The sequence below is a fragment of the Macaca fascicularis genome, chromosome 1, assembly GCF_037993035.2.
Source record: "Macaca fascicularis isolate 582-1 chromosome 1, T2T-MFA8v1.1".
Classification (NCBI taxonomy): Eukaryota; Metazoa; Chordata; class Mammalia; order Primates; family Cercopithecidae; genus Macaca; species Macaca fascicularis.
In genome coordinates this window covers 231090802-231109509 of record NC_088375.1, presented here as the reverse complement: position 1 = coordinate 231109509, position 18708 = coordinate 231090802, and the positions used below count along the sequence as shown (strand labels likewise).

Sequence of the window (18708 nt, the reverse complement as noted above, 5' to 3'; positions counted from 1 at the left end):
TATAGATTGAATGTCGGCCCCAAGATAAGCTTTCTATTTAATATTGGCTTCTCTATCGATCAAACTGTCACCATGAGTTTCTGGTAACTGAACCAGAAATCGACTTGAGTGGTTTAATAGACGAGGAGTCTGCTGAACAGCATTTCAGAGACCAATGTAAAAACAAAGCACAATACATGTGATTTTCAAACACGCTGGACCTCAGGCCAATGTGACAACATTTCCTGTGGTCCAAGTCCCCAAAACAATTAGAAATTGCATGTGGAAGACTACAAAATAATCGCCAAAAGAGAAATCGGCAAAGCAAGAATTCTTTCTCAGTATTTGAGGCTGGTAAAAGTGCTTTATTTCTTATTAAAACACAGTATGTGTCACTTAATAACAGGGATATGTTTTGAGAAGTGCATCATTAGGCAATTTCATCATCCTGCAGACATCATACTGTGTGCTCACACAAACCTAGGTGGTTTACAGCCTAGTACACCCCTAGGCTATATGCTATACCTGTTGCTTAGGCTGCAAACCTGTACAGCATGTTCCTGAGTATTGTAGGCAGTTGGAACACAATAGTATGTGTGTATCTACACATGCCCAAACACAGAAAAGGTATGGTGAAAATACACTATCAGATTCTTTTTTTTTTTTTTTTTTTTTTTTTTTTTTTTTTGAGACGGAGTCTTAACTCTGTTGCCCAGGCTGGAGTGCAGTGGTGCAATCTGGGCTCACTGTAAGCTCCGCCTCTCGGGCTAACGCCATTCTCCTGCCTCAGCCTCCCAAGTAGCTGGGACTACAGGCGCCCACCACCATGCCCAGCTAATTTTTGTATTTTTAGTAGAGATGGGGTTTCACCGTATTAGCCAGGATGGTCTCAATCTCCTGACCTTGTGATCCGCCCGCCTCGGCCTCCCAAAGTGCTGGGATTACAGGCATGAGCCACCACACCCGGCCAAAATACAGTATTAGATTCCTAAGACACTGCCATTGTATTGGTCTGTCATTTGGTCTATCATTGACCAAAATTTCATTATTTGGTATATGACTGTAGGTAAAAAATTCAAATATATACTAGGCTTGTTTTGTACTTTTATATTTAGATGCAAAAAACTGAAAGAGATTTTTGGGTGGTAAATATTTTTTATAAAGTCATATTGGAAAGGATGGGGTCATGAATTTCTATGGGGAAAAGAGATCAGATTGTAACTGTGTCTACGTAGAAAAGGAAGACACAAGAAACTCCATTTTCATCTGTACTAAGAAAAATTGTTCTGCTTTGAGATGCTGTTCATCTGTAACTTTAGCCCCAACCCTGTGCTCACAGAAACATGTGCTGTATAGAATCAAGGTTTAATGGATTTAGGGCTGTGCAGGATGTGCCTTGTTAACAATATGTTTGCAGGCAGTATGCCTGGTAAAAGTCATCGCCATTCTCCATTCTCTATTAACCAGGGGCACAATGCACTGTGGAAAGCCGCAGGGACCTCTGCCCGAGAAAGCCGGGTATTGTCCAAGGTTTGCCCCCACTGAGACAGCCTGAGATATGGCCTCGTGGGAAAGGAAAGACCCTACCTCCCCCAGCCCGACACCCATGAAGGGTCTGTGCTGAGGAGGAGGAGGAGAGAAAGAGGGAGGCCTCTTTGCAGTTGAGATAAGAGGAAGGTTTCCATCTCCTGCTCGTCCCTGGGAATGGAATATCTCAGTGTAAAGCCGACCATTCGTTCTATTCTGAGATAGGAGCAAACCGCCCTGTGGCTGGAGGTGAGACATGCTGGCAGCAATACTGCTCTGTTACTCTTTGCTACACTGAGATGTTTGTGGAAAGTGAAACATAAATCTAGCCTATGTGCACATCCAGGCACAGCACCTTTCCTTGGACTTATTCACGACACAGATTCCTTTGCTCACATGTTTCCCTGCTGACCTTCTCCTCACCATAACCCTGTTGCCCTGCCACACTCCCCTCACCAAGATAGTAAAAACAGTGATCCATAAATACTGACGGAACTCAGAGACCGGCGCCAGTGCAGGTCCTCGCATGCTGAGTGTGCCAGTCCCCTGGGCTCACTGTTCTTTCTCTATACTTTGTCTCTGTGTCTTATTTCTTTTCTCAGTCTCTCATCTTCACCTGACGAGAAATACCCACAGGTGTGGAGGGGCAGGTTCCCTTCAAATTTCCTTCAGTCAGCAAGCAGAGAAGGCTTTCTTCCCACTCAGACCCCAATCAAGGCTTCTGGAAGTGGGGGTTTTGTCTTTCTCTCCCTAAAAGATGTCCTGAGGTCGGCATTTGAAGCCTGGAAAGTCATTCCCAGGGAGCCAGACTTCTCTCTCTCTCTTCCAGGAATTTCTTCGCCAAATGGTTCTAATCCCAGAACCCACCCCCTAAACCTTTTCTAATACAATTACTGTCTTCAAGCCAGCACGTGGAGACAGATTTGAGCTGGACTCCTGTGTCCTTGGGAGCTGACTTTTCTTTTTTTCTTTTCTTTACTTTTTTTTTTTTTTTTTTTTTGAGATAGGGTCTCACTCTGTAGCCCAGGCTGGAGTGCAGTGACGTGAACACAGCTCACTGCAACCGCGACCTCCCCAGGCTCAGGTGATCCTCTCACCTCAGCCTCCTGAGGAGCTGGGACTACAGGTGCGTGCCACCATGCCTGGCTAATTAAAATAAATAAATAACTCCTGGGTTCAAGCATTCCTCCCACCTGGGCCTCCCAAAGTGCTGGGATTACAGGAGTGAGCCACCGCACCCAGCCCAGAAGCCAACCTTCAGTACTGAGCTTTGCTCTTCTCAAAAACCTGATGTCACAGCACTGGCCTCCAGCACATCCAGCCGTGGGGCCCTTTTGCTGCATAACAGTTTCTATGGAGACATCTGTGATGCCACCACTGCTCCCAGGAGCCTACAGGACCTGGAGCTCTGGAAGCTGATCTCCTCCCACTGGACCAGCTAGCAGATTCATGTTCGAGGCCATTTTCCCCTCAATACCCCAAGCCAGGCTGAAGAGAGATCCACGGGAATAGCTGGGCCTGTCCTCATTCAGGTCCACATTCAGGCAGCAAAGCTCACTTGGTCTTTGCCTCATGTTACCTAAGGAGGCCAGCCCATCTGAGAGGCACAGTTTGATGTCCAGCTCGATGGCCAGGGGCCTGGCACTCCTCCAGAGCGTGGCCAGCCGGGACGCCGAGTGCCCAGAATGGAAACTGCGCCAAAAGCCACGCACGCTCAGCAAGTCAGTCCAGACCATCAGCCGCTACTACAGGAAGACGGTATGGGGTCCTGGGAGGAGGGCTGCCACGGGCCTTGAGGTGACCTGCTTCTCCTCCTCCCCAAGGACCCATGGAGCCGTCAGCCCACAAAGCATTCCACAGGCCTTCTGGTGATGGGTAACCAAAGGGGGATTCCAGGCAGGCAACGAATTGAGCGCTAGTGATGGAAAGAGCCCTGAGGTCCTCTCCGTTTCTGAAGGGCCTGGTGCCTTAGTCCCCACGTGCCACTGGCTTCTTCTGGGTTAGCTGCTTTGGGCCGGTCCTCCCCTCTTGCAGACCTTGGCTCCCGGTGTCTCTGGTTGGCCAAGGGGAGAAGATGCACAGTTTGCCCCAAGACTCCCAACGTGCATCTTGAAAAGGAGAGTGAAGGGGAGAAAATGTGGAAGGGGACCTCAGCCGGACAGGTACACTGTGCCACCGTGTATTAGGGGAGCCCGAGATGGTCACCCCGGCTCCTGGCAGCTTCCTGGGTGAATGCATTGCCTGGACCTAGTGGACTGTGGTTTCTTTTTTTCTTTTTTTTTTTTGAGATGGAGTTTCAATCTTGTTGCCCAGGCTGGAGTGCAGTGGTGCGATCTCAGCTCACCACAACCTCCGCCTCCCGGGTTCAAGTGATTCTCCAGTCTCAGCCTCTCAAGTAGCTGGAATTACAAGCACGTGCCACGACACCCAGCTAACTTTTTTTTTTTTTTTTTTTTTTTTTTTGTATTTTTGATAGAGACAGGGTTTCTCCATGTTGGTCAGGCTGGTCTTGAACTCCCAACCTCAGGTGATCCGCCCACCTTGGCCTCCCAAAGTGCTGGGATTCCAGGCGTGAGCCACCGCACCCGGCCAGGTTATGGTCTCTAAAGTGGGTCTGCGTGGCTCTTGCTGTATCCAGTGTGCTGGAGTATCCAGTGTGCTGGAGAGGGGACGGAGGGGACACACCACTGCAGCCTGCACACACGCAGGCCCTTTCAACCTCAGTGGGAAAGTAGCTTAGTGCCCGTGACCAGCAGCATGTGTGGGTGTGGGGGAGCCTGTCCGTGAATCTCCGCCGGCAGTCAGGCAGAAGCAGAGCCCCCATCTATCTAGGCCTCAGGGTCCCCAAGAGGCTCTCAGTGGGCAGCCAGAGCTCCAGCACCGGGGGTTGTCGTGGGCAGGTCTCTGGGGAGGCCTGAGGGGCAGCACGGTGTCCTGGGTGTGGGATCTGTGTCCACATACTGCTCATAGGCACCTGCCACTGGGGTGATTTGTGATGGTTTAGGGAAGCAGGGTCTGCCCTTGGACGGGCTGGCCTAGAGTCAGGGACCTTCTGCACCTGTCTTATTTTCCCCGCTCTGCCAGAGTGAACCCAAGGATGCCACCAGCCTCACCAGCTTCATGTCCAAAATGGAGGAACTTCGAAGGGTCTTCCCCAGGCGTCCTCACTGCCCCCAGTTCAGCACCAGGGCCACATCCATGTCCTACTGTGGTAAGAGCCCCCCACCAGGGCCGCCTGTGAAACTGCCTGTCAGAGTCGAGGGGCCTGGGGAGGACTTGCTGCACCCTTCAGTCTGCGAGCAGCCAGCCACCAGAGTTGGCCTCCACGGTGGCCCCAGCTGCTGCTTTGGAAATCCGCCCTGTGCGCAGGGAGCCAGGGCAGCAGTGAGGCTGCAGGTGGAGGGAGGCCCGCTTCTCCTGGCCACTGTGATTATAATTTGTCTCCCCAGACTTCTTGCTTTTCTATTGTCTCACCCACTAAAAATTCAGTAGGGTCAGGGGCTAGGGGAGTGGAGATGGTTGAAGATTCTGGAAGCTTCAGGAAAGAATCCCATAAAGCCAGATAGTTCGTTAGAGACAGTGCCCCTGGGGAGCCCCAGCAGCTGTCCGGTCCAACCCCTCACTGCTCTGATGAGAACAGGAGGCTCAGAGCAGGCAGCTGCCGAGCTCCGTGGTCACCTGGGGGACGCTGCCCAGAGCCAGGGCTTTATCCCAGCATCTGCTCCTGGACCTGGACTGGTTCCATGTCCCCACACAAGACACCATTCTTAGGGATGGCGAGCTTGAGCTTAATTCCTGTGACCAGTAGCCGGGCCAAGGTGGGGGTTGTGGGGTGGGGGTCCCGTGCTGTCCACGAATCTCAGCCGGCATCAGGCAGAAGCAGGGCTGCCACCTTTCTAGGCTTCAGGCCCCCCTCTGCCTCAGCAAGAGGGTCTCCACGGCGGCCAGGGCTCCAGGACCAGGGATTGTTGTGGGCAGGTCTCTGAGGAGGCTGAGGGGCCGCATGGTGTCCTGGGCGTGGGGTCTGCGTCTACATACTGCTCATAGGCAGTTGCCATTGGGGCGCTTTGTGATGGTTTAGGGGAAACAGGGTCTGCCTTGGATGGGCTGGTCTGGAGGTCGGGGAGCTTCTGTTCGACTTTTAGGAGGGCACGTTTTTACCGAAGGAAAGTGGGGTCTGCCCTCCAGGGGACAGGGGGCATCAGCTAGAGAAATTCAGCCACACTCGGGTCTGTTGAGGCAGAGACACCAGGGCAGGCAGGAGGATGAAGCCCACCTTTTGGTCCAGCCCCTTGCTCAGTCCCATGCATCCATTAAAAACAGCTGCCTGTGCCCCTACCTGGTGCTTAAGGATAAATAAGAGTCTGCCCTGGAGTTCTTGGGGAGATGAGACCACAGCAGTCACCAGATGGCATCTTTAACACTCTGCAGGTTCACCCACCGAGACCGATTTGTCCTGGGAGATTGACAACAGCTCGGAGACCTGGAGGGGCACCCGGGACCTGCTCTTGGCCAGGCGGGGTTCGGACATGAACCTGGATGGTGAGGGAGCCCCTAGGGCCTCTGCCTGCACCTGCTGGGCCCCTGAGCTCGAGGCCTGCTTCTTGCAGGGTCGCTGCTTATGCCATGTGGAATTCCCTTCCAGGACTGCCTGCCTCCTGAGGAGTCACACAGAAAGGCCCCCGGGCTCCCTTATGCAGAACTAGCCCTGCCTTGCCTGACAGCTTAGGCTGCAGTCCCCCCAGGACCATGGCCCCTTGTCTTTAGGAAAAATCGTAGTTGAAAGTTTTGTCCCCTCCGCCCTTACCCAGAGGCTGATGGGTGCATCCCTCACTGTGGGTAGAGACCCCTCAGGACACTGTTCCCGCAGACAGGAGTGCCTGTTTCCATTTACCAAGAGGAAATTCACAGCACCGTGTTTCCTTTCTTGCCTTAATTGGAGGAAACCTAGAGTCTGCAGTGACCAGCTGCCCTCAGGCTCAGGAAGGTGGAGAATCCCCTCCCTCCCCTCAGTTTAAAGATGGAGAAACTGGGCTGGGCGCAGTGGCTCACGCCTGTAATCCCAACACTTTGGGAGGCCGAGGTGGGTGGATCACGAGGTCAGGAGTTCAAGACCTGCCTGGCCAAGCTGGTGAAACCCCATCTCTACTAAAAATACAAAAAAAAAAAAAAAAAAAAAGTAGCCGGGCATGGTGGCGGGCACCTGTAATCCCAGCTACTCGGGAGGCTGAGGCAGAGAATTGCTTGAATTTGTTAGGCAGAGGCTACAGTGAGTTGAAATCGTGCCACTGCACTCCAGCTTGGGAGATAGAGTGAGACTCCGTCTCAGAAAAAAAAAAAAAAAAAAAAAAAGGTGGGGAAACTAAGGCCCCAGGAGGTGACAAGCAACCAGGTGTGCAGGGACAGCATCAGGATGACCCCTTTGTCCCGACTCCCAGCTCTGACTCCTCTGTCCTGGGTGTCTTGGCCGGAGCTTCCACACCTTCCTTCACTCCCTCAGCAGATGCACTGGGCTGGGTGTGGGCGCCCCATCGTGTTCACAGCAGCATCACGCTGTGTCCAAAGTGAGGTGACGAGAGCTAGGAGACAGATCGGAGTCGATCTGGGCAGACAGGGGTTTCCGAGGGAAGTCTCAGAAGGGTGGACATTGTCGTCCAGGACACCAGAGGAGCTCGGCAGGGAAGGGTCTGGCTTCTCATTCGGCCCCTGCTGTCGCCACAGGGCGCCTCCTTCCCTTCAGTAAGAGCGCCTGCGAGTTCGATTACTTGAGGAAGAAGAGCAAATCCCAGACTTTGAGTCCGGTCACCAGCAGCTCAGTCGCATCCCAGAGCTGCTCGAGAAGGAGGATGCCCTGGTACCTCTCAGTCATCCATGAGAAGGTACTGGCGGAGAGGGTGCAAATCCCAGTTCTCTACTCCCTCGCTCTGCTTCCGGCTGGGAGGACAGCCCTGCCCCCTGACAGGCTCTGGTTCTAGTATCTGGTTAGCTGCATCAAGCAGGTCCCCATGGCCTAAAATGACCTCCAGACCCCCCGCTTTGACAAAGCTCCTCACTCCTCTCCATCCTCACCCCAGTGGGTGGCAGTTACGCCGGCATGGAACTCAGACTCACTGGCACACATGACCTCCAGCCATTCACACATCTTTGCACCCACAGACTCTACTTCAGAGAATGTATTCTAAATAAAAATCATAACAGGAATAACCAGCTTGATTTCTGTACAAGTTGATTCATTGTAGTGTCATTTTTTAAATCTATATTTATAAGAAAGACTGACCTATATTTTCACTGTCTTGTAATTCCCTCATCAAATCTTAGTATCAAAGTTATTCTGGCTTCATTAAAATGAAAGAAAAGGCTGGAAAACAGTTACTTTTTTTCTTTTTATTTCTTTTCTTTATTATTATTTGAGACAGGGTCTCGCTCTGTCACCCAGGCTGGAGTGTGGTGGTGTGATCCCGGCTCACTACAGCCTTGACCTCCCTGAGCCCAAGCAGTCCTCCCACTTCAGCCTCCCAAGTAGCTGGGACTACAGGTGTGCACCACCACACCTGGCTACTTTTGTATTTTGTAGAAATGGGGTTTCCCCATGTTGCCCAGGCAGGTCTGGAACTCCTGGGCTAAAGTGATCCACCCGTCTTGGCCCCCCAAAGTGCTGGGAGCACCACTGCACCCGGCACCTTGTTTCTTTTTCTATTCTCTGTAAGAGTTTGTATAAGATTGATGCCGTTTCTTCCTTAAATTCTGAAGAATTCGCCATTGAAGGAGTCTGTGTCTGGAGACTCCTCACAGGAGCACTCTTATTTTATTTATTTATTTTTGAGACGAAGTCTCGCTCTGTCACCAGGCTGGAGTGCAGGGGCGCCATCTCAGCTCACTGCTACCTCTGCCTCCCGGGTTCAAGCAGTTCTCCTGCCTCAGCCTCCCAAGTAGCTGGGATTACAGGCACGCGCCACTACACCCAGCTAATTTTTGTATTTCTAGTAGAGACAGGGTTTCAGCATGTCGGCCAGGATGGTCTCAATCTCTTGACCTCGTGATCTGCCCGCCTCGGCCTCCTACAGTGCTGGGATGACAGGGTGAGCCGCTGCGCCTGGCCTTTATTTATTTAGAGAAAGGGTCTCATTCTGTTGCCCAGGCTGCAGTGCAATGGCACAATCAGAGCTCACTGCAGGCTCCATCTAAAGGGGCACTTTTAGTTTTTAATTTATTTATTTAATTTATTATGATACAAGGTCTCACTTTGTCACCCAGGTTGGAGTGCAGTGGAGTGATCCCAGCTTACTGCAGCCTTGACCTCCTAGGGTTCAAGCAATCTTCCCACCTCAGCCTCTCGAATAGCAGGGACCACAGGCACACGCCACCATGCCCATTAACTTTTTTCTTTTTTTTGTAGAGACGAGGTCTCTCCATGTTGCTCGGGTTTGCCTCGAACTCCTGAGCTCAAGTGATCCTCTTGCCTTGGACTCCCAAAGTGCTGGGATAGCAGGTGTGAGCCACTGCACTGGGCCCCTGCAGGAAAACTTTTAAAACTCACAAATTAGGCCAGGCACAGTGGCTCACCCTTGTAATCCCAGCACTTTGGGAGGCTGAGGTGGGCGGATCACGAGGTCAGGAGTTCAAGACCAGCCTGGCCAACATAGTGAAACCCCATCTCTACTAAAAATACAAAAAAAAAAAAAAATTAGCTGGGCATGGTGGCGGGTGCCAGTAATCCCAGCTACTTGGGAGGCTGAGGCAGGAGAATCGCGTGAACCCAGGGAAAGGAGGTTTCAGTGAGCTGAGATCAAGCCACTGCACTCCAGCCTGGGTGACAGTGTGAGACTCCGTCTCAAAAAAAAAAAAAAAAAAAAAAAGAAATCACAAATTCAATTCCTTTAAAATATATCCAGATTTTCTTTTTCCTCATTTCAGTTTTGTGTTCTGTGTTTTTCTAGGAATGCATCTATTTCATATAAGTTTTTTAACGTATCAGCCTAAGGCTGTACATAGTACAAGCATAATTACTATCCTTTATGCGGCAGCGTGGGCAGGGTAAGGACAGCCTCTGTCTCACTTCCAACGTGGCTGCCTTGTGCCTCCTTTCTCTTTTTCCCCATTGGTCTCGCTGGAGTTTTATCAGTGTTAATAACCTTCTCTTAGAATCAGCTTTAGATTTTGTTGATTTTTCTCTAGTGTCTGTTTCCTTTCTCTGCAGTCTTTTGAAGCTGGTAAAGTTTTGATGAAAATTATGGACATGAGTCACAAAATGTTGTCGAGTTGGTGCAGGGCACAGAGACCTGGCGGGTGGTCATATAATTGCATGGAGACACAAGGGGGCTTGACAGTCCCAGCTCCTGCTCCTGTGGGTCCATGATATTCATTTTGTTTACTCCTCCTACTCTACCTGTACATTATTAGAGATTTCACTGCTTTAAAAGTGTTCCTACCTTTTAATCAAGCAATTTCATTTCTGAGAAATGGCCTGAGTGTACCCTTAGACAAAAGTCAGGCAGATACGCTGTTGTTATTCATGCAGGCAGCAGGGAGGGGATTTACCAGGTCATGTGCATGAACCATCCAAGGGAAGGGCTGCAGGCTTGGCTGCCTCCAGGAGCTCCAAGGGGCTCGTCAGGCTTTCCTTTATCTCATCTCTGCCTTCGTCTGGGCTGTCACAGATGAACTCTTCTCATTTGGTGGCAAGAGAGCCACCTGCCACAACAAGTTTGCAGCTGGCATCGTGTAAACTCGGCAGCTCCAACAGGAAATCAGATCTCCTTTCCAGCAGTCCTTGAACTATTTTGAGACGTGAGAGTGTCTTAGGTGACCATGACCAGGGTGATAAAATGTGATTTCTGCACATTTTTTCCCTTTAACTTTGTATTGCAGGCATAAAGGGGTAAGAATTCATACTATAAAAATTCCCATGTACCTTTCCATTCCCCGGATGTTAAATGTGGCCACGTTTGCTTTATCCTTCTCTCCTCTCTCTCCCCCTTGCTCCTCTCTCCCTATATCATAAATTTTCGCACCTAACTTTATTCCTTCTACTTTCTATAGGATTAATTTTTAGTTCTTTTTCTGAATTCTTGAGATAGATACTTGGATCATTGATTTTCCATTGCCCTCCCGCTATATGCATTTTAAGGCTGTAAATTTGTTGTTAATCACAACTTTAACTGTGTCCCACGAGCTTTGATGTGTCCAGATGTTCATTTTCATTAGTTTAAAATGTTTCTAGCTTTCTTTGTAATTTCTTTTTTGACCCATTGGCGACACAGAAGCCTATCACTTACTTTCCAAACATTTAGGGGACCTTCTAGTTATCTTTCCTTCCAGAATATTCTGTTGGGATCATTTTCCTTCCCCCTGAAGAACTCCCTTTAGTATTTCTCTAAGTTCAGATCTGCTGGTGACAGATTCTTTCAATTTGTTTGCCTGAAAACATCTTTATTTTTGTCTTTAAGTTTGAAGAATTGAGGGAGTTGAGATTCTGAGAACAAAAGTTTGAGGAGCTCCCCAACAAGCCCCTAGGGAAGCTTGGAGGGTATTGCCAGTTAAGTGTGGGGACTGCAAAGAAGACTGGCGTCCTGTGGTATAGTGGGGTGCAAGGACAGACCACGGGCCAGGTCCGAAAGGGAAGCTACCTTGCAACTCCTCGGAGGAGGATTTAGGATCTGCTCTTAGGATGGTGCAGAGGTGCTGGAGGTGCCAGGCATGGCTGCAGTAAAGAGCTGGCACATCTTGGTCTCCAGATGTGTAGTGCTAGCTCTTTACTGCAGTACACATCTTGAAATCCCTGGGACCGTGGGGTTTTGGGGTCCCAGGACAGCAGATCTGCTCCTCCTGGGTGGGCTGGAGGCAGGTTGGGGGAAGAGTGTGTGGCTGCATGGCCCACGGGGACTGCCCCTGGTTTTCTGCCCAGGATCACTGCCTGTCCGAGCTGGAGATACAGGTTCAGAAGAAAGACGAGGAGATCCTGCTGCTCCAGGAGGAGAGGGAGGCCCTGAAGATGCAGCTGAAATGCCTCCTCAAAGGCAAAGGCCAAGAGGCGTCCATGTCCCCAGGCAGGAGGGTGAGCCAGCCCCAGCGGGGCACAGTGCAGAGCTCTAAGACAGTCGTTTCCAAAGCATCCAAAACTGCTGGTGACACACAGACCCCTGGCAAACCCCCAGGCCCCCTGGATCCTACCAGGTCCTTGCTGGAACGCGGACCAGTTCTCAGGGTTCTGATCAACAGGCAGGGGAGAAGCGAACAGAGGCATGAAATGACAAATGAGAGCCATGAGCCAATGCAACAGGCAGGGGAGAGGCGAACGTAGGTGCAAAATGACAAATGAGAGCTGTGAGCTGATGTCTAGGCACCTGCACCTGGTTTCTGACTTGCTTTCTGCCTGGGGCAAGGCATGGCGCTGTCTGGGCTCAGGGTCTTTATCTATAAAATGAGGGCTGAGCTAACCTCTGAAATCCTGGGTCATGGAGGCCACCCTGCAGGCGGATTCCCCGGGCCTGGCCGTGTGCATCGTGGGCAGTGGTAGCTTGGACCACCCTGCCCTGGCCGGGAATCCCCTCTCCCTACTCTCTGGCTGTGAGCCCCGCTGTGAGGTTGGGGATGGGGTGGGGGTGGGGGTGGGGTGGGGGTGCGGATGCTATCCCACCTCTAGGTCTGGGCAGACGACTGGATGTGGCAGGTCTGTGTTGTGCCCAGCGGTGGCCACCTGATCTTCCTAAGACCTGATTTCTTTCATACCTGAGGAGACAGCCTGAGTTTATGCTGGGGGCCAGAGATGAAGCAGGGACCAGGGGGAAGGCCTCTGACCATGCCAGATGCCCTAAATGCCTAAAGGGAAGGCTGCCTAGACACACAGGGCAGGGGCAGGGAAAGGTGGTCAGCCAGGGGCTTCCACTCTCTGTCCTCCCCAGGCTACTGGTGGGTGTCTGAGGGTGGGGCACCCAGGCAATGACATGCACCGTGGGCGTGTCTAAGGCTGGCTCCCTGACTTCCAAGGCCTTGTCTTTTACTGCAAGGCCACTTGCTGGGGGCTGCTCTGGGGCTGCCTAGAGCCCCTCTGCCCCCCAGGGTTGCCCATCCACAGGTTCCTGTGCCCTCCATTGCCACAGCACCCACATCCCCCAGCCCCTTGGCAGGAGGATGCAGGTCCCCTCCCCAGACACGAAAGGCCACTGTCCCTTCCAGGACAGGCAGTGGTCCGTTCCTGGGGTGCTGCAGGAGGGATGGAAAGCTGAGGGTCCCCGGGGCATCTTGCAGGAGCGGCTCTCAGATGCTTCGCTGAAGCTGGGCAGGCTGAGCCTCCTGAAGGCCTTCTCCAGAGATGAGGAGCTGCAGCACTGGCAGCAGGTACGGGCTGCCTGGAGAGTGGGCACGCAGTGGGGGACCCCGGCCCAGAAGCCACCCAGGCTGCTTAGCTAAGAGGCCCAGGCCCCGTGTCCCCACTGCAGCCCTGACCTGGGGTGCCCCCACTCCAGGGGAGCAGGTGAGGTGGGTGGGTTGTTAACCCCTTGAAGTCACAGGTCAGGTGCAGTCTCCTGACAGAGGGAGGACCCATGACTGAGGCCGCAGTGCCTGGGCCATTGTTGGTGACCTTGCCAGGCGGATGCTCCCCCGCTCCCTGGATCCTGCAGCAGCCTGGAAGGAGGTGTCCTCCCCGGTGCCCCCGCCGTGAGCATTAGAGTTCCCCACCCTGGGGGTGCCCCGCAGCCCTGCCCAGCCCCTGCCCTACCCATCTCGCAGATGCAGGAGGAGTCTGCAGCACCGGAGAGGGGCAAGGAGCTGGACCTGGGAGGTGGCGAGGAGGACGAGGGCCTGGAAGGGGAGCCCAAGGGGGTGGAGGACACAGGTGCCAGGGGAGGTGTGAGCCAGATGGGGGCTGTACATGAGGAGGGACGCAAGGAGGAGGAAGAGGAGGAAGAGGACAGGGATGAGGACTCCGAGGAAAGGGAGCTGCCAGAGGAAGAGGAGATCCCCAGGAGAAGTGCTTCCTCCCTGGCCGAGTCGTTTGAGGAGGAGCTGCTGGCCCAGCTGGAGGAGTACGAGCAGGTCATCCTGGACTTCCAGTTCAACCTGGAGGCCACCAGGACCAGATACTCCCTTGCAACAGGTAGGGCCTTGGCAGGGGACTGGGCTTTGGCCACTCAGCGGGTCCTGGCCCAGGAGCTGGGACGCCCAGATGCTGCCTGCTCTGGTCAGTGAGCTGGAGCAGGGGCAGGTGTCAGCAGCCTCACCCAGGCTCGCAGAGCCCTTCCAGCTGGCGCGGTGGCCCGGCCCTCTCTGGTCCCTCATTGCCCCTGCTTGCTCTTGTTCACCGCCTCTGCCTCTGCGCCCAGGAGTGATTGCGTCTTTACAACAACAACTGGATTTCCAAGAATCCCAACTGCGGAAGATCAATAGGGAAAATGAGACGCTGCAGAAGGAGCTTCGAGAGCGGAAGCAGCAGCTACAAGCCATGACCGACAAGGTGGCCGTGCGCTTAGTACCGGCCTCCGCTCCGTGAGCACGGGCCAGACTTCATTAACCCCCAGCAGCTCGGGGCAGGCGCCACCCGTCCCATCTACTGATGGAGACTTTGAGCCTGGGGCGTCCAGGCAGCTGGCCCAGGGTTGTGTGGCTGAGAGCGGCCCCGCCAGGATTCCCCCAGGTGTGTGGGAGGCTGGAGCCCATGTGTCCAGCCACAGCTCTGCCCTGCTCCTGGGCTGGAAGCATGTGTCCCTGTCTCATGAGCCACTGTGCTCTTGGCCTCTCCTCAAGCATCTCCTGGCCCCTGAGTCCTGGGGGTGAGAAGGTGCTCTCTGTGCTTAGAGAGACTGCTACTCCACTGAGCCCACTCTTGTCGTTTTTGTTAAGTGTTTTAAGTTTTTATTCTTATCAAATTTATTGATGCACATCGCTTAAAGGATCAAATAGTTCCACGAGGCCTGTCATGAAAACCAGGAGCCTCTGACCTCTTCCCTCTCATCTGCCCTCTCCTAAGGCATCATTTTAAATTCTTCCAGCACATTCTTTATCAATCTATCTCCATATCTCTAAATAGCATGCTCATAATGCCCGTTCTAGATTTTTCTCCATCTTAACATTATTTAATGCTTCCTTTTTTCCTCCCCTGTCACCCCCCAGCACACACAAGGGCAGCCTTTCCATCCACCCTGCTCCCCATATCATTCTCTCACAATCATGTTGCACTGACATCATTGGGACAGTTATTTGTCTCACACACACACACTCAAATAAGTTTTACAGAACAGTACTAAGATTCATAAACCACAACTTGAAAACGGCTGCATCCCATATCTTTTGCTTTCTTGCCCAGTTCACTTATTTCTGGTGGAGCACATCCTCCAGTAGTTTTATCAAAAAGGATGACTGAGGCCAGGCGCGATGGCTCACACCTGTAATCTGAGCACTTTGGGAGGCTGAGGCAGGTGGATCACCTCAGTTCAGGAGTTCAAGACCAGCCTGGCCAACATGGTGAAACCCCGGCTCTACTAAAAATACAAAAGTTAACCGGGTGTGGTGGTGGGTGCCTGTAATCCCAGCTACTCAGGAGGCCAAGGCAGGAGAATCACTTGAACCCAGGAGAAGGAGGTTGCAGTGAGCCAAGATTGCACCATTGCACTCCAGTCTGGGCGACAAGAGCAAAACTCCATCAAAAAAAAAAAAAAGGATGAAAGGGGGTAAAGTTTTGGGGACATGATATGTTGGCAAATGTCCTTACTGTACACCCTTGCAACATCTGGGTTGGATATAGCATTCCCGTCTGAAAACCATTTTCCTTCAGCATCACAGAGGCATTCCTCTGTTGTCTTACAGTTTTCAGGTTTGCTGATGAGAAGTCCAAAGACATTCACGGTTCTTTGTGGGATGGTTGTTCCTCTCTGGAGAGTTGTAAGATCTATATTTGTCGCAGGTGATCTGAAACCTCCCAGAGTTATGCTTTATTGAGGGCGTATTTTCATCTGTTGTACCGGGCACTCAGGGGCCATCTGGAAACTCATGTCCTTTAGTTCTGGAATTTTCTTTGGTTTTATTGTTTTTTCGTGTCCTCTCAATTTTTTAGCGATTGGACCTCCTGTCCTGCTCTTGTTTTATCTGTTAGCTCCTCCTTTTTGTCTCCTTGTGTTTTACAGATACTTTCTGAAGATTTCCTTAACTTTATCAACGGCTCTTGAGTTTTCACTTTGTTATAATATTTTACTCTGATGTTCTCTGAATGTTCCCTTTCTCGTTTTTTGAAGTGCACTCGTGTTTGGTTTCACAATTGCAGTATCTTCTCTTCCCTCGATGACAGTGTTCATCATAGTGTTAGTTTTCTAACTTGTTGCACCACTCCTATTTCCTACAAGTTCCCTTTTATTTTATTTTATTTTTATTTTTATTTTTTTTGGAGACAGAGTCTTGCTCTGTCGCCCAGGCTGGAGCGCAGTGGTGCGATCTTGGCTCACTGCAAGCTCCGCCTCCCGGGTTCATGCCATTCTCCTGCCTCAGCCTCCCGGGTAGCTGGGACTACAGGTATCCACCACCACGCCCGGCTAATTTTTTGTATTTTTGGTAGAGACAGGATTTCACCACATTAGCCAAGATGGTCTCTATCTCCTGACCTCATGATCCACCCACCTCAGCCTTCCAAAGTGCTGGGACTACAGCTGTGAGCCACCACGCCTGGTTACAAGTTCCCTTTTGAAGTTGGCTTTTGGTCTCTCATTCATCTGAGAGCTTTGCTCCAATGTTCGAGCTGACTGGACTCTGAGCACACAGGTGACCACTCCGTGCTCCCTGGGCAGAGCAGTGCGCTTTGCTTTGGCATTTTAATGGAGAGTTTCTTTTGTTTTCTTTATTATTTTTATTTTTCTGAGATGGGTTCTCACTCTGTCATCCAGGCTGGAGTTCAGTAGTGTGATCACAGCTCAATGCAGCCTCAGCCTCTCCAGGGTCAGATGATCCTCTCATCTCAGCCTCCTGAGGAGCTGGGACCACAGAGGCACGCCACCACGCCCAACCAATGTTTTTATTTTTTGTAGAGACAGGATCTGTGTTGCCCATGCTTCTCTCAAATTCTTGAGCTCAAGTGATCCACCCACCTCAGCCTTCTAAAGTGCTGGGATTACAGGTGTGAGCCTAGGGCTCTTCATTTCTGACATAACATTCCACCAGTCATCCTCATTTTAGTCTCCATGTTTAGAAGAACCCGGACCGACAATGTCTGAGACTTTAAGGAACTCAAGTGTGAACTGGGCTTGTTTTCTGCTTTCCCTACTGCCGGCTACTTGGCTTTTTTGGATCTGGGATGTCAGATACTACTCAGCCATCTTCAAACTCTCCAAAATATTTTTAGTCTTCTCCTCTTCTCCCTGCCTTCAATAGAAATCCCGCTGCTATTATTTTAGTGAGCTTTGGGGAAGGGAAAAAGTTAGATGCCAGTGTTCAGTCTGTTATTTCAACCTGGGAGACCCCCATGCCAACCCCTCTGTCTCCTTCCAGTTCTCCAACCTCCGAGAAGATAAGAAACACCAAGAGATGATGGGGCTTATTGAGAAGGACAACCAGCTCCTCCGACAGGTGACAGCCTGGGTGTCGTTACATGGTCAGTCAGGCCACTGCTCTTGCTGTAAGTCCCGTCAGTGAAGGGCAAGACGGGGCTGGAGCATCTTCACAGCCCAGCCAGAGTCCCTTAACTTAGGTAGCATGCCACTCGACATGTCTCTGGGCCCCACGTCCGCACAGAAAGCTCCTGGCAATCGCTGGGCCCAGACTGGACTGGAGGGACCCAGCAAGAGTTGCTGGTCTTTTTTTTTTTTTTTTTTGACAGAGTCCTGCTCTGTCACCAGGCTGGAGTGCAGTGGTGCGATCTCAGCTCACTGCAACCTCCGTCTCCTGGGTTCAAGCAATTCTCCTGCCTCAACCTCCCGGGTAGCTGGGACTACCAGCATGTGTCACCACGCCCAGCTAATTTTTGTATTTTTAGTAGAGACAGGGTTTCACCATGTTGGTCAGGCTGGTCTCAATCTCTTAACCTCGTGATCCACCCGCCTCAGCTTCCCAAAGTGCTGGGATTACAGACGTGAGCCACTGTACCTGGCTGCCGGCCATCTTTTAGGAAAAAGTGGACGGGTATCACACGTACTCAGGTTGGATGAAATGACCCCACCTCTTTGTCCTCCCCGGATGTCCCCAGCAAGTGTCGAAACTGGAGAGAAAGCTCACCAAGCGGGACCGCGTCATCTCAGAGTTGGACACCAAGGTCAGCCAGCTGCAGGAGCAGGTGGAACTGGACCAGAACCACTTGCAGAGGTGGAAGCAGCTGCAGGAGGATTTGCAGAGCAAGAAGGAGATGATTCAGGAGTCGGAGCAGCAGGTCCGCGTGGCCCTGGAAAGTTCCCAGTCCAGGGTATGCCCAGCCCCTCCTCCTGAGGGTCTGTCCCAGCAGCTGGCGGCCAAGCACCCAGGCCCCTGCCCACTGCCCACCGAGGTAGAACCGGGCTCTGAGTACATGGGGGCTTGGGCTGTTTCTGCTGTGTACACCAGCACCCACACAGAGTTGACGCTCAAGAAGTGTGGGTAGAGGATGGAGTGAGGGTGCGACAGAGCACCCCGGAAGCATTCGTCAATGGCAGTGGTGGGCGGAGCCCCGCAGGCAGGGCTGCGGGTCTTGGCTTGCATTGTGAAGGGGATGGCTCACTGGCTGGAAAGGAGGAGGGCTCCTGGATTGAGAGGAATGGTGTTATCAACCCCTCTCTGAGTCATGGTGTGCTTGCTGGGCCAGGCACCATTCTAAGTACCTTCTTGGTATCAAAGTAATGTGGCTCCTTTAACCAAACTATGAAGTAGTTATCATGATCCTCACTTAACAGACAAGCAGGAAAGGATGAACAGTCCCCCTGGACCCCAGGCCTGCTTCGCAGTGGTGCTGGGATTTGGACCAGGCAGTCTTAATGGCAGGACCCCACTGGGGCGTCATATTAAACGTGAGCAAGGCCAGAGCGCACCCTGCTTGTGAAGGCCCCATGCCAAAAAGGAAATCAATAAAGAGCTGACTTTTTTTTTTTCTTTTTTGAGGCAGGGTCTTTCTCTATCATCCAGTCCGGAGTGCAGTGGGGTGACAACAGCTCACTGCAGCCTCGGCCTCCCAGGCTCAAGCCATCACCATCCCACCTCAACCTCCTGAGTAGCTGGGACCACAGACCTGTGCCATCATACCCAGCTAATTTTAGA

The 18708-nt window shown here is 52.0% G+C and overlaps 1 protein-coding gene across 1 annotated transcript; it reads left to right on the top strand.

The window, feature by feature from the left end:
• Nucleotides 1-51: 51 nt before the first annotated feature.
• On the top strand, nucleotides 52-18653 carry CCDC27 (coiled-coil domain containing 27). The gene is made up of 10 exons (XM_015443565.4): nucleotides 52-3264; nucleotides 4591-4717; nucleotides 5938-6048; nucleotides 7228-7385; nucleotides 11411-11560; nucleotides 12754-12843; nucleotides 13096-13603; nucleotides 13830-13960; nucleotides 16978-17055; nucleotides 17672-18653. The coding sequence occupies exons 1-10, from the start codon at nucleotides 3079-3081 to the stop codon at nucleotides 18056-18058; spliced, it is 1926 nt and encodes a 641-aa protein (XP_015299051.4). The 5' UTR covers nucleotides 52-3078; the 3' UTR covers nucleotides 18059-18653.
• Nucleotides 18654-18708: the final 55 nt, after the last annotated feature.

Excerpts from the sequence above, each read along its gene's own strand:
- CCDC27 (XM_015443565.4), top strand. The coding sequence starts at position 3,079 with ATGTTACCTAAGGAGGCCAGCCCATCTGAGAGGCACAGTTTGATGTCC. Across the intron at positions 13,604-13,829 it reads CAGATACTCCCTTGCAACAG|GAGTGATTGCGTCTTTACAA; the intron begins GTAGGGCCTTGG and ends CTCTGCGCCCAG. Across the intron at positions 13,961-16,977 it reads TACAAGCCATGACCGACAAG|TTCTCCAACCTCCGAGAAGA; the intron begins GTGGCCGTGCGC and ends GTCTCCTTCCAG.